Source organism: Rhinolophus ferrumequinum, chromosome 21 (genome assembly GCF_004115265.2).
Source record: "Rhinolophus ferrumequinum isolate MPI-CBG mRhiFer1 chromosome 21, mRhiFer1_v1.p, whole genome shotgun sequence".
Taxonomy (NCBI): domain Eukaryota; kingdom Metazoa; phylum Chordata; class Mammalia; order Chiroptera; family Rhinolophidae; genus Rhinolophus; species Rhinolophus ferrumequinum.
The window spans coordinates 49,613,775-49,626,622 of NC_046304.1; the positions used below are offsets into that span (position 1 = coordinate 49,613,775).

Consider the following 12,848-nt stretch of genomic DNA (forward strand, 5'->3'; position numbering starts at 1 on the left):
TCCCTCTGGCCGGTTGCACAGCACCAACCTACAAACACCTGGGGGGGAGGGGTTTTTCTCTAGACCCTGAGGCCACTCCCAGGAAGGGCGGGGCTAGCAAGTCCCATTCATGTCCCATCACACCTGCCCCGGGCCCCTCCTCCGAGAGGTCAGAAAGGGGGGTGGGGTGGCGCAGACCACAGGAAGCCGCAGAACTCAAATGAAATTGCCCAGCTAAGCTCCTAAGCTTCAAGGTGAGAAAACTCCTCAGGCTGGACTTGCTCAGGCTACCCAGGCTGGCAGGAACCCTGACCATTCAGCTGTTCTAGCTGCCCTGTTCTGTGTGGGGGTAGGAGGCCTCCAAAAAACGAATGAAAGATGAGGAACCCCTAGACTTGTGGGATCCCCCTTGGGCTGATTTCTTTCCCCCTGGGATCCAGCGGTTCAATCATCCCATTGCCTCTCCGAGCGAGCGTCGGTTTATTCAACCAAGTCAGCTGTAAAAGCAACTCCTGAAACCTGGCATCTGGTCTACCGCCCTCACCTAGACTCCACCCACCTCCGAAGTCACCAGTTTCTGGCCAGCCCAGGGGGCCAGTGTAGGCCCCTCCACTTGCAAGGCCCCTCCCAGTTCCTCTGAGCTATCTATGCCAGGCCTTTATTTCCCCATGCGGAGACTTCCGGGACCCAGTGTTCCCCGCTCCAGCCCCGCATAGCTATTTGGGGGTCCGGATGAGGGTGTGATAGACGGGCTTGATGATGAGGTGGAGATGCAGGGCGTTCTCCACCAGGTACTCGGAGTTGCGCCGCTGCAGGTCGGCGTGAGCCAGGAAGTCGCCGGCCTCCTCGCTGCTCTGGTGGAAGCTGTAGGCGTGGCGGACCAGCAGGCGGCCGTGCTGGCGCGCCCCCACCAGCACCGTCTTCTGGAAGCTTACACCGGCCGCTTCGCCGCTGCTGCTGGCCGGCGTGACCACGAGCCGCGGACGGCCGTCCTCCGGGCGCGCGGCTGGCAGTGCGGTGCCCGCGGCGTCCGCGTAGACAGGCCTCAGGCTGATGGGCAGCCAGCGCGGTGAGAAGAGCACGTTCCACGTGACGCGGCGGCCCAAGTCGTGGCCACTCGGGCCCAACTGCGTCTGGAAGCTGGTGCTACGGTCGTCGCGGGCCGGGTTGTTGATGACCCACGGGGCGCCCCAGGCGGGCGCGAGGTAGTTGCGAGGCAGGAAGGCACTGCTGTTGACATCGAAGAATTTGGCGTAGTGCAATGGCGAGGCGGCGTGGAACTGGTAGGCCTGCAGCAGAAGGTCGGCCACAGCCTGGCCGTAGCGCGCCAGGACCGCCGAGCGCGCTTGCAGCTGGAACAGCTGTGCGGGCGGGATCATGGGGTAGCGGATGGCACGGAGAGCCCACTCGGCCACCTCGGGTGATGGCCGCGCGCGGCTCAGCCACGCCTCCAGCGCTTGGAACAGCTCCAGCTCGTCCTGTAGCACCAGGTCCGAGCGCGGCAAGAGCTGTGCCAGCAGCTCGGGGCTCACGGCGCCCCACTCGGCGCTGCCCACCACGGCTGACAGGTTCCAGGCCAGAAACTGCAGGCAGCTCTGGCGCAGGGCTTCGTCCCCCATGCTCACCGCGTAGTGGTACCAGCCCACCGCTGGGCCTGCGCCCCCTGCCAGGTGCCCGCGCATGTAGTCGGCCACGCCCCGCTGCAGAGAGGCCACTCGGTACTTGGTGGCCAACCTGTGCAGAGGGATGGCCTGGGCCAGCAGCACCGTCAGCTCGCCGCAGTAGAGGTACCTGTGGGAGAGATGCAGATATGGGACAGCGTCAGGGCGGAGCCACCCCCTCCACACACACCTCCGCCCCCACCCTGTGACGATTTCTGAGTCCGGAGGGGACCCGGCCATAGGGGGAGTGCTTCGTAGTAGGGACACAAACAGAGCAGCGGGCCTCCAGGGTTTGTCCTGGGGACATGGAAATAGCATGTATTTACTGAGCATCTTCTAGGTCCTGAGCTCTATGCTAGACCGAGACAGACGTGCTCCTGCCATTGTTGGGTTTACTTGGATCTACGTTCAGATCCAAGTTCTACCACCTACTTGCTATGAGTGAGCGAATAATTTAACTTCATTTATCACTCAACCTTATGTTAACCGTCTAGGAAATCGGGAATAACATCCACCCCCTCAGGGTTATTGAGACAATTGGAGAAGGAACTGTACTTGCTACAAAGCAGGTGGCCACAGGTTAATTCCCATTCTCCCATCCCCCTTTTCTAGCAATCCCATCTTTCCCACTGTGTCTTCCCCCCTCATTGTGCGTGTGCCTCTGGGAATAAAAGATGTTTCCCGGGTTCCCTCATGTGAGTGTGACCATGTGACTAAATTCTAGCCAGGAAAATGTTAGCAGAGGCACGGTATGGGGTTGGGAAAAGTCTGGTGAAGTAGAAACTACTGGGGTGGGAGGAAGACCCTCTTTGCCCTTCTGTGTTATCCCTCTTCCTGTTGTCTGGAACTTGGACGTGATGCTGGAGTTCTTGCAACCGTTTTGTCTAAGCCATTAACACAGGCTTACTTTCTGAGACTACAGCACGCATGGCACCTCCTGTGCCGTCCACTGGCAGTAGGAAGGAGCAGAAGAGAGCTGGCTAATGTTTTCACTCCCCAGCCCTGTGGTTTAAAGCCTGGCCAGACACCAAATCACACAGAGGCTTTAAAAATTAAAAAATGCCTGCTAAACCCAATCCCAGACCTGAAGCCAATATTCCAGGGTGGAGCCCAGGAATCTGTAGTTTTAAAAAGCTCTCCTGGCCAGGTTTGGAAACAGCTCTGCGGGCATTTGGTAACTGACATCAAACCACAGGGCTTACAGTCAGGGACGGAGAGTCACGCTGCATTTGCAAGAAAGAGAGCCGTGGGAGACGGGATGGAGGAGGTGGTGGCATCATTGTCCCAATGGACACAATGACCTAAGCGGCTAGGGCTTCCATGACCCTGTGTGTAGAAGGGTCGCAGGCTTGGGAAGGGGTGAAGCTTCCCCCCCCAGTCCTTCCCCTCCCTACCTGATGAACTTGTCAAAGATGGCAGCGCAGTCCCTGGGCTCCAGCAGCATCACCTCGCTCTGGTTACTCAGCAGCTCCCGGAACAGCTCGCTGTGCAGTCCTAGTAACAGGCGGTGGGCATGGAAGACTCGGACCTCATCCGTGCCTGCAGCCTGCACCCGCAGAACCACGTCGCTGGCATTGCCCTGCCTCAGAAGCTCCTGCAGGCGCTGGAGCAGCATCTGGGAGTGGTTGATGGAGGTGCCTGCTGCCTCGCCACTGACATCGGCTCTCTGGGCTGCAGCGGGAAGGAACACAGCATCACCTGAGAAGACCCCCTGAGCCTGGGACGGTGATCTAGGGGTGCAGAGGGACCCGCTGGAGACACCTGTGCCTGGGTGTGAGAAGAGACTGGATGGGCCTGGGGAAGCCATGTGCACACCGGTTTGTGCTCATGAAGTGCATGGATTCCTGTGTCTGCACACAAGCCCATCCTGAGTGGGGAAGGTGGTGAACCTGACCCTGAGCAGAACCTGAGAGGATGCTCTTGAAAGGGAGGTGGGTTCCTGGAAGGCAGAAGACATAAATCAGTGTGGGACAAAATGCCCAGAACTGGTCTCCATAACGCCAGACCCCCAGGCAAGGGTTGGGGAATCTCTTGGTACCCACCCTTCACTTCCCGAAGAATTGTCCTTGAAGTTGTGTGTTCACTAACCAGTATTACATGCCAGACACTCTCCTAGGAGCTCAGAATAGGGCAGTGAACAAAACAAGGGAGGTCCTTACGCTCAGGAAAGTCACAGTAAGTACACAAATAAGCACTCTAGTTTTAGATAGTGACAAATAAGGGAGGTGACAGTAGTGGGGGTGAGGCTACTTTAGGTACGGGAACCAGAGATGGGCTCCCTGAGGAAGAGATGAGAAGGAGCCAGGTGGAGGATGAGTGTCCAGGCTGAGAACCTGCCCTGCAAAGGCTGAGAGAATGGGCCTGGGGTGCTCAGAGAGGAGAGGGGGTTAGGGGGCTGGAGCACCGAGTGGGAGGGGAGGGGTGGAGCATGAGAAGAGATTGTGGGCATGGAAGGGAGCCGTTTCCAGGCCCAGCCACCTCATTGGGACCCCAGCTGTGAGATAGAGTCCACTCTCAGCGAGTGGCCTAGCCAGTGCTGGAATGGGACTCTCGTGGTACCTGCATGTCAGGGCTGGCATCCCCCTTCCGGGCTGGCCATGTGGGGCCTGTCATGTTTCTAGGGATGCCATGAGGTCAGACGGGGACACGCACTCAGATACGGAAACCTCGGTGACAGAAAACGCTGCCAGCAGCTTCCCTAAGCAGAGAGTGGTGTGAGGAGCCTCACAGGGCAGCAAGGAGGGCATCTGACAGCAGCTGGGCACCCATTCCCCTCCCCCACCACATTGAGGCCTGTTTGGACATTAGAAGAGAAGATTCACACGAGAGCAGAGCATCTGTATGTAAGAGACAGGGAGACAGGGAGGGTGAGAGAGGAGTGGTGGTTCGTTTCCCAGCCCCACCTTCCCAAGCTGTCACTTTAAAGGACCTGAATGCAGATAATATCCCATCAGCCTCTGCTTGGAGCCAGCTGCCTGGACAATGGACAGTGAAAGGGCCTCCTTGTCGTTAGGACTCCCGCCCATCGTCCCGGACCCTCCTCCCCTCTGAGGCAGGCTGCCCTCCTCCCAGATGAATGGACTCTGTGCTTGCCCTGGCCGCTAAACACCGCCCCCTCCCTGTGTGCAGCTAGAGCCGGAAGGTTCTGCCCTCCTCCCTGACCCCTACTCCCACACCGCCCACTGCACACTCACCTGCACGAGTGGCCAGGCCCACCAAGGTCAGGATGGCCCAGAAGCTGCCCCAGGACCCAGGCTTAGCACAGCCCAGTCTAAGCATCTTGTGCCCAGTCCCCAAGTCCCCTGGAGGGACAGTGAAGCCCAGACCACGGTGCTCACATCCCTCCTCCTTATATAGGATCCAGCACAAGGGGATAGCACCCCCTTCCAGGCCAGCGTCCCTCCCCCCACCCAGCCTCTGCCATGGATTGGTGGAAAACTGGCCCCAGCTGTTGCCCAGGCAACCTCTTTAGCCAGAGAGTGGCAGCCCCAGGGGCTATTGTGCTGCCTGTGGGCCCCGAGGGGGACAGATCCGGCACCCTCCCCCACACCTCCTACCACCCAGCAGAGTTAGCCGGTCCTCTCCTGGGAAATTTTGGGGCTCTCCAAAGGGCAGGCAAGGGTCTCCAGGACAGCTGGCAGCACTGGCCTAGAGGGTCCCCAACCCCCGCCCCCAAGCTCCAGGCACAGCCTCCACCCTGGCACAGAGCACGCTTGGCAGCGTCTTGGCTGGAGTACCACAGTGAGCAGGCTGCAAGGAGGGAAGGGCCTGCTAGAGGAGCGGGACAAGGCAGCTCAGGCTCCCACCCCTCCCCCTCTCCCATTTTGGGGTGAGTTAGCTCTCCAGAGAGGAGGGCAAGGGTCTCGAATAAGGGCCCATGGATAACTGGTATCAGGTTCATGTTCTTTGTTGAAGAATGTCCCTGGCATGCTCTGGGATGGATGGTGGGCTATGACCTTTGACCCCTCCCCCAGGGTCAAGGTGAGCCAAGACGGTAAGGCCAGGCAGACAGCAGATGCACCCTACCCCATGGACCACTGCATGGGGGCACCCCTGCCCAGAGCAGGGCTAGCCAGTTTGCAGGCGGCTGGCCCTTGACGGGCAGCCCACCCCCTACCGGGGCAGCCCAAACCTGGGCATGGGGACTGGAGATGCTGAAGTGGGCACCTGTCTGCCCCATCCCAAGTGGCTTCATGTCTCTAGGTTCACCTCCTTGTAAGGTTTCTTTTATCTGCTCTATCCAACTTCCGACTATAATTTTTCCCTTCCCAGAGTTCTAAGGAGACACACAGCAGACCCAGCCCCACCTTAGGCACACCACCACCACCACCACCACCGTGGGGAGACTGAGGCAGAGCTAGGTTGCAAGCTCTTGCTATTACGTAAGTACAGGGGAGAGCTCTACTGAAAACAAAGGAACAGAGAGAGGAGGATGGAGTCTAGAACCTGGGGCAGTGTGTGGGCGGGTGTTGTTGAGGCCTCACCTTTTTAGGGAGTAAGTGAGGCTTGGCTCAGTCTTCCTGGGAAGAACTCCTTCAAGGTTTATAAATTGAAGTGGGGGCTTCTGAGAGAGCCAGCGCAGAATTTCTCCCCATGTCAGGCCTTTGACTGGGGGTCGGTCAGAGCCTGCCCTCCCTGCTCTCTGGATCCCAGGGAGCAGCTCGATGCATTGATTTCTGCCCATGGCTGGCACAGAGAGCAGGAATTGGGTCTGGCACCTGCCTGTCCGGGTTGGCAGAGATGGCGCTGGACAGCCCGGCGGAAGCCCCTCCTGGCTGCCCTGACCTTCATGCCTGGTCCCCCTCATCCAGATCCATTATCCCTTTCCCACTGGCTGCCTGCCTGCCCTTCCCGTGGGCTGCACCACCTCCCCAGCCCAGCGCAGCAAGACAGAGCCTCAGTGTGATGGGAGTCCGGGCTTCTGAGGGCGTCCAGCTTCCATGTGCAATGCTTTTCAATAAGAATGGTATTGAGGAGAAAGAGATGATGTTAAGAGAACCTCCTACTCAGAAAGTGGTATTTTGGTAAACACACTTCTTAACTCCAGCCTCCTTGAGGCTCTCCATTAGTCTTTCTTGAAATGGCGCCTTTCTGGAAGCGTAGCCCACCTCCCCCAGTATTTTCAAAGCATCCTGGGTGATTGTCATGTATACCCCAGCTAAAAGCTACCTACTAGAGTTAGGTGGATGGCATTTCAGGTGTGCAGGAATAAGGGAGGCCCCAGGTTACCAAGAAAACCCAGGAGGGTCCTCTCTGACCCCCCGTCGCTGAGAGACCTCACCTCCTCCTATTTCTAACTTCCATTATCCCTAAAACTCCTCTAATAATTTAGAAACTGGCTTTCCAGGAATAGGCATTCTCTCTTCTCGTTTTCTTAGTCTGAGTATTGCTGGAGTGTGTGTCTGCATGCGTGTGTGTGCACGTGTGTGTATGCATGCATGTGTATGTCTCGTGTGAGCATCTTGGAGTGGGAGAAAGGAAGGAGGGTGTTTGCCCTGCCCAGTCTTGGCGATAGAGGGTCTGAGACACTGTTGTATTTTGCCCTGAGGATCTGGAAGCTCCACGATTCCTGGAGAGCAAGTCTGATGAGCTCACAAGCTAGAACAATTCTCCGAGAAGAGTGTGACTTCCTGACCGAGATGAGAGTGTTTATAAGCTACGTGACTTGGTCTCCCAGCCAGGATCGGGCAGAGCCAGGACTCCAGTGCCGCTTTTCTGCTCCACTTTTCTTTCCACAACCCTGTGCTGTCTTTTCTGGCTATTCCAGTAGCCATGAATGTCCCCACCGGGCAAGGACTCTCTTACGCTGTAAAAGCAGTTGAAAATCTTGCAAGCGTGGGGCAGGATGGAGGGTTTCTGAACCTGCAGAGTGGGTGATCAGACCCTGGAGTGTGATGATACCCACCCCGGAGGGTGGGTCCCAGGCCCAGCCCTGCCCAGGCTGCACGCAGGCGCCCTTGCATTTGTAACGTCTCCCTTCCTGAGCTGGGGTGCCCCCAGACACTTAGCTGGGGGATCAGGGAGTTATGAGTTCAGGTGTCAGTCCCCGTGTGTTCGAGGGCACACTAATAATAAACAACAAGGACTCTTTCCCTGAAGTAACTCGTGCACTATTGAAAGCGTCCCCTGAAGCCAGGATGCCCTGTCAAGGTCGCATATTGCTCTCCTGCCTCAGCACCCTCCATCATGCTATCCCCCAACGGGAATGCCCTTCCCCATCTGCATGCCCTCCCTCTGAGCCACGTCCCCCTCCTCCGTAAAGCCTGAGTTCGCTCTGTGGTCTTCGCCTAGTTGCTGAGCTTCTCTGAGCCTCAGTCCCCTCTTGTGTGAAAGGGAGGTAACCCGAGTTAGCTTGTGGGGCTACCTACCATGAGGGTGGCAAGTGTAGGGGCAGGGTGGGTGTTCAAGAAATGTTGGTGGGGCCCCTCCCACATAGCGGGCCTTTACAACTCATCCATAAGCAGCTCCTGGCTCACGAACAGCTTCGTGGTACAGACAGGTGGTGGCCTGGTGCATTCTCTGTGCTACTTGCACTCTCTGGGGCTGGGGTTCCAGATACAGCCTGGTGACCTGAGTGGGTAGTTTCTACTCTGGTCCCACTGTGCCACCCAGGGGACCTGGCCAAAGCCAGTGGACTCTCGGAGGCCTGCAGGGTCAGAACTTGCCACCAGGGGGCAGCAAGGCCTCTGTGATTGCCCTGCTTTGGCCCTGGAGGTGGGGATGCGAGAGCGGGGGTCAAGGTAGCCCGAGCCCGAGATGTGGAATCTGACTTAGGTAGCCCAGAAGCCAGACTGCTCCATTCTCAGAGGGCAGGTGTGGGAAGCGAGGCCAGGCTGGGCATCAGCTTTCCGAATCAACCCACACGTTGCACCCACTGTGGGCTGCACTGGTCACTCTTCCCTGAAGTGGCCGGGAGCCAGCCGGTACAGATTCCAGCCTCTCCAGAGTGCTCACACACCGGCTGGTGTTTATTTGCCAGTGACTGATATTCCTTGAGGGATGGTCCATTTCACCAGCACCAGGAAAACAACAGCTTGCAGGGGGCCCCTGGGTCTTGGTTTCCCAGTGCTGCTGGCAGCCTGCTCAGGCTTCTCTCAGTGGTCACCGCCACCACTGCGCACGGCTCCCTGCCCCCCTTCCAAGCCAGTAGCCCCTCGGGTAGCCTCCTCCTGGACACACCATCGGCAGCTGCTGCAGGACTGACTCCTTCAAACCTGGCTGACGAGACCTCTCCAGATCTGGGCCCTGCCCATGGGGGCCTCACCTCTCCCTCCCCAGCACTGGTTTTCCCCACCTGTCTCTGCAGACCTGCCCTTCTCTCCTTGATGCTGGTAAAGTCAGCTCCCCAAATCCTTCTGCCTGTTCCCAAAGTCCTCCCCTCAGGGTGAGCCCAGGCCAGTTCCCAGAGTGCCATGGGGCATGAAGTAGTCCATCCAGAGCCCCGATCCTGCCCTCTCCCTAAGGTCTCCCTCCCAGCCTGACCCCTGCCCTGCCCGTGTACCCTTGGGGATCCTGGCTTGCTCCAGGCTGCATCTACTGTATAGACGGATTCTTCCCTTGAGGCTCAGCCCCACCCTTTCCTTCCTCCTCCTCCCTCCTCTCTGCACTAACAGGGCTCAGTGTGGCTGGAAGACCTCTGGACAAACAACTGCTTGGAGAGCTGGTAATGCTGGGAGGGAGCTTCAGGGACCCCAAGAAAAAGCCACAAGGTGACCCCAGACTCAGGCCCCAGGAGCATGAGGCTCGAAGGACAAGAGACAGGTAAAGTACCTAGAACTGGGTGGGTGGGGGGGGAGAGTCAGGTGGAAGGACAGGTAAGGAATCCAGAAGCCAGGGCTGGAGAGCTTGAAGCTGATCATGAATGAGCAGTGGGATGGGGGAACTAGGTTTAGCAGAGGGCTGGGAGTGTGGGGGAGGACCTTCAGCAGAAAATAAAAGCTGGAAGGTAACACCTGAAGACCTAAAGTGTCGGCTAAGGAGGACAGGAGCCAGAGCATGTGGCCGCTTCTCTTCCCAGACTGGCCACAGCCAGCTGTGCGATTGTCGGCAGGTCACCTTACCCTCTGGACTGAATTTCTCCATCTGAAAACCGGGGCCATTACAGCTTCAATAGAGCTAACCTATGAAGACGGATGCGCTGTAGCCAAGGAAAGAGGGGGACCTAGTAACATCTCTCCTTGAAGAGGGGCGGCTGTTGAGTAGAGCCGTGCAGCTGCCGTGGGGCGCTGTGGGGCAGGATCGCCCAGGATGCTTATGAAAAACACAGCTGCTCAAGTCCCTCCAGACCCTCTGGCTCAAACTGCCTAGAGCGAGGCTCAGGAGCCTGTATTTTCATAAGTGCCCCTCTCCTGCCTCGACTGTGCTGTGCAGCCTGTTTGGGGGCCCCGCTTTCCAGGCTAAAGACCCACCAGGAGAAATGCAGTAGAGAAATAGTCTCCATGGCAGCAACAAACGCCACCGAGAGCTTCTTCCCATTATTAGGGAAGCCAGGCCCCTGAGGGGCTGGGGGTATGGGCTTGGCCATAGGGATTGTTGTTTGGGTGGGCCTGATCAGGGGTCTGCACAAAGCAAGGGTGAATAAAGACCTCAGGGTCAAGGTGAGGGTCAGGGTGAGGGTGAGGGTCAGGGTGGGGCTGCTGCCGGGCCAGGCTGGAAAGAAACTAAATGTTCTAACCCCGTGCCCTTCCGCCCTCTTTAGCTGGCCAGCCACGAGTGACCCTGCTGCCCACGCCCAATGGCAGTGGGCCGAGCCAGGAGTTTGAAGGCCATTGGCCAGAGATCCCAGGGAGGTCCCCGTGTGTGGCTGGTGTCATTCCTGTCATCTTCTACAGCATCCTGCTGGGCCTAGGGCTGCCTGGTGAGTGCAGATCTGGGGTCTGGGGCCTTGCGGATGGCCAGAAATTGGGGTCCTCCTTTATGGATTCCAATCCTCTATGCAGACCCCTGAGGATCATAGACAAAACCCCCGAGGCTCCCCTTGCCTTGATGGGGGTGACCTGGGTCACTGGGGAGCAAAGCATAGTAGGGAGTAAAAGTGAGGGACCAGGATTTGGGGTACTCACAGTAAACCCGAGGTTTCACCAGAGCAGACAGCCACCTTTTACCCTCAGCAGTGGGCACTCTGCTAGGACGTCTGAGTTCATGTAAAACTGCCCTCAGCTCAGTCAAAAGCTTCCTGTGCCATCCACTGCCTTCAGAGAGCAGAGCTGGGGGTTGGAGCGAGGGTGTAGATGCAGGGAAGAATAGGGGGGCTCAGCCTTGGGGGATAACCCATCCCTGCCTGTCTCCAGGGAAGCCTGTTTGTAAGGCAAAGACCGCCCTGGGTGAAGTCAGTGGCTGGCAGAATGTGGATGGACAAGGAGGGCTGGTCTGGTCAGCCTTCCAACAAAATGAGTTTTAAGAAGAGTCTGAAAAGAGGAAAAGAGAAGCCAGAACAAGCAGGTGGGAAGGGACGATAATGACACCTTGAAAAACTCAGTCTGAGCAGCCTTTCTAACGCCTCTGACCTCTCTCCCCTCTGTGACCTCGATTGCCATCAGTCAACCTCCTGTCCGCCGTGGCCCTGGCCCGCCTTGCCGCCAGGACCAGGAAGGCCTCCTACTACTACCTTCTGGCGCTCACAGCCTCGGATATTGTCACCCAGGTGGTCATCGTGTTCGTGGGCTTCCTCCTGCAGGGAGCTGTGCTGGCCCGAGAGGTGCCCCAGGCTGTGGTACGTACGGCGAACATCCTGGAATTTGCTGCCAACCACGCCTCAGTCTGGATCGCTGTCCTACTCACGATTGACCGGTACGATGCCCTGTGCCACCCCCTGCACCATCGTGCTGCCTCGTCCCCAGGCCGGACCCGCCGGGCCATCACCATCGTCCTTGGTGCTGCCCTGCTGACTGGCATCCCCTTCTACTGGTGGCTGGATGTGTGGAGGGATGCGGACCCCCCCAACACACTGGACGAGGTCCTCAAGTGGGCACATTGCCTCACTGTCTATTTCATCCCTTGTGGAATTTTCCTGGTCACCAATTCAGCCATCATCTGTAGGCTACGGAGGAGAGGCCAGAGTGGGCTGAGGCCCCGGGTGGGCAAGAGCACAGCCATCCTCCTGGGCGTCACCACGCTCTTCACCTTCCTCTGGGCACCCCGGATTGTTGTCATGCTCTTCCACCTGTACGTGGCCCCCGTTCACCGGGACTGGAGGGTCCATCTGGCCTTGGACGTGGCCAACATGGCAGCCATGCTCAATACAGCGGTCAACTTTGGTCTTTACTGTTTTGTCAGCAAGACTTTCCGGGTCACCGTCCAAGAGGTCATCCACAGTGCCCACCTGCCCTGCAGCCTGGGGTCACGGCCAGAGGGCATGGGGGTGGAGCCTATGCTGAAGCCCCCAGGACTCCCCAAAGGGGCAGAATTGTAGAGAAGGGGTCCAGCCAGAGAGCTTGGGGTGGCTCAGAGCCAGATGTACTGGGCCTTTGTGGTTGTGCCCACAAAACTTTATCAACACCCAACTTTGCAGTCTGGGGGTAGGGCGAGAGGTTCCTTCCTTCAGCGGTGGTCCCCGCCCAGGTAAAGGGGGGACACTTTATCCAACTTTTACGTTAGCTTCACCAGCAATTCCCATTTCCTGGGGCAAGGAAAGGGCTCTGTCAGGCACAGCCTAATAATGTCAGCCGCTATGGGCATTCCTTTGTGAGGGACATTTCACCAGCCACTTTATGAAGGCTAAATGAATGTTGGTTGAATGAATGAATGAATGAGTGAATGAATGAATGAAAAGATAGATGTGGAAGTGAATTGTTTCCAGTCCACCCGCTTTTCCTAGCGCCCACCTCTCATTCCCTGAATTTATCTCTTCTCTGGCTTCCAGTGGCAATGCCAGGGTGAAAAGGAAGGTATCTCAGGAGTCCTGGGCTGGGGGAACCGAATGTGCTAGGCCAAGCACTGGCAGGGAGGCTGCTTGGGAAAGGCAGTGGTCTTGAAGCAGATTTGACTCCCAAGCCCTGGGGAGACACAACCCCTTGGGTCTCAAACATGCTGGTTTGATTCCGTGTGACTCCCTGCCCTGGAACCAGAGTACGTTCAGGAGCCTGCAGGTTTCCTGGGGCTGCACTTTTCATTGTTGCCATGACTATGTGGAGAAGGAAATGCCCTCTTAGCCCAGGGGCCAGGGAAGGGAGAGCAGGAAGGGAGGACCTAGCCCAGCCCTCCGAGACC

General features: G+C 57.8%; 2 protein-coding genes across 2 annotated transcripts; one reads left to right on the forward strand and one right to left on the reverse strand.

The window, feature by feature from the left end:
- Nucleotides 1-39: 39 nt before the first annotated feature.
- Nucleotides 40-4,994, reverse strand: BTBD17 (BTB domain containing 17). Its single transcript, XM_033090974.1, has 3 exons — nucleotides 4,835-4,994; nucleotides 3,035-3,311; nucleotides 40-1,770 (listed from the first exon to the last, which is right to left on the reverse strand). Exons 1-3 carry the CDS (start codon nucleotides 4,917-4,919, stop codon nucleotides 696-698), a joined length of 1,437 nt encoding a protein of 478 aa, XP_032946865.1. The 5' UTR covers nucleotides 4,920-4,994; the 3' UTR covers nucleotides 40-695.
- Nucleotides 4,995-9,312: 4,318 nt separating this feature from the next.
- Nucleotides 9,313-12,461, forward strand: GPR142 (G protein-coupled receptor 142). The gene is made up of 3 exons (XM_033090975.1): nucleotides 9,313-9,401; nucleotides 10,339-10,497; nucleotides 11,180-12,461. The coding sequence occupies exons 1-3, from the start codon at nucleotides 9,377-9,379 to the stop codon at nucleotides 12,049-12,051; spliced, it is 1,056 nt and encodes a 351-aa protein (XP_032946866.1). The 5' UTR covers nucleotides 9,313-9,376; the 3' UTR covers nucleotides 12,052-12,461.
- Nucleotides 12,462-12,848: the final 387 nt, after the last annotated feature.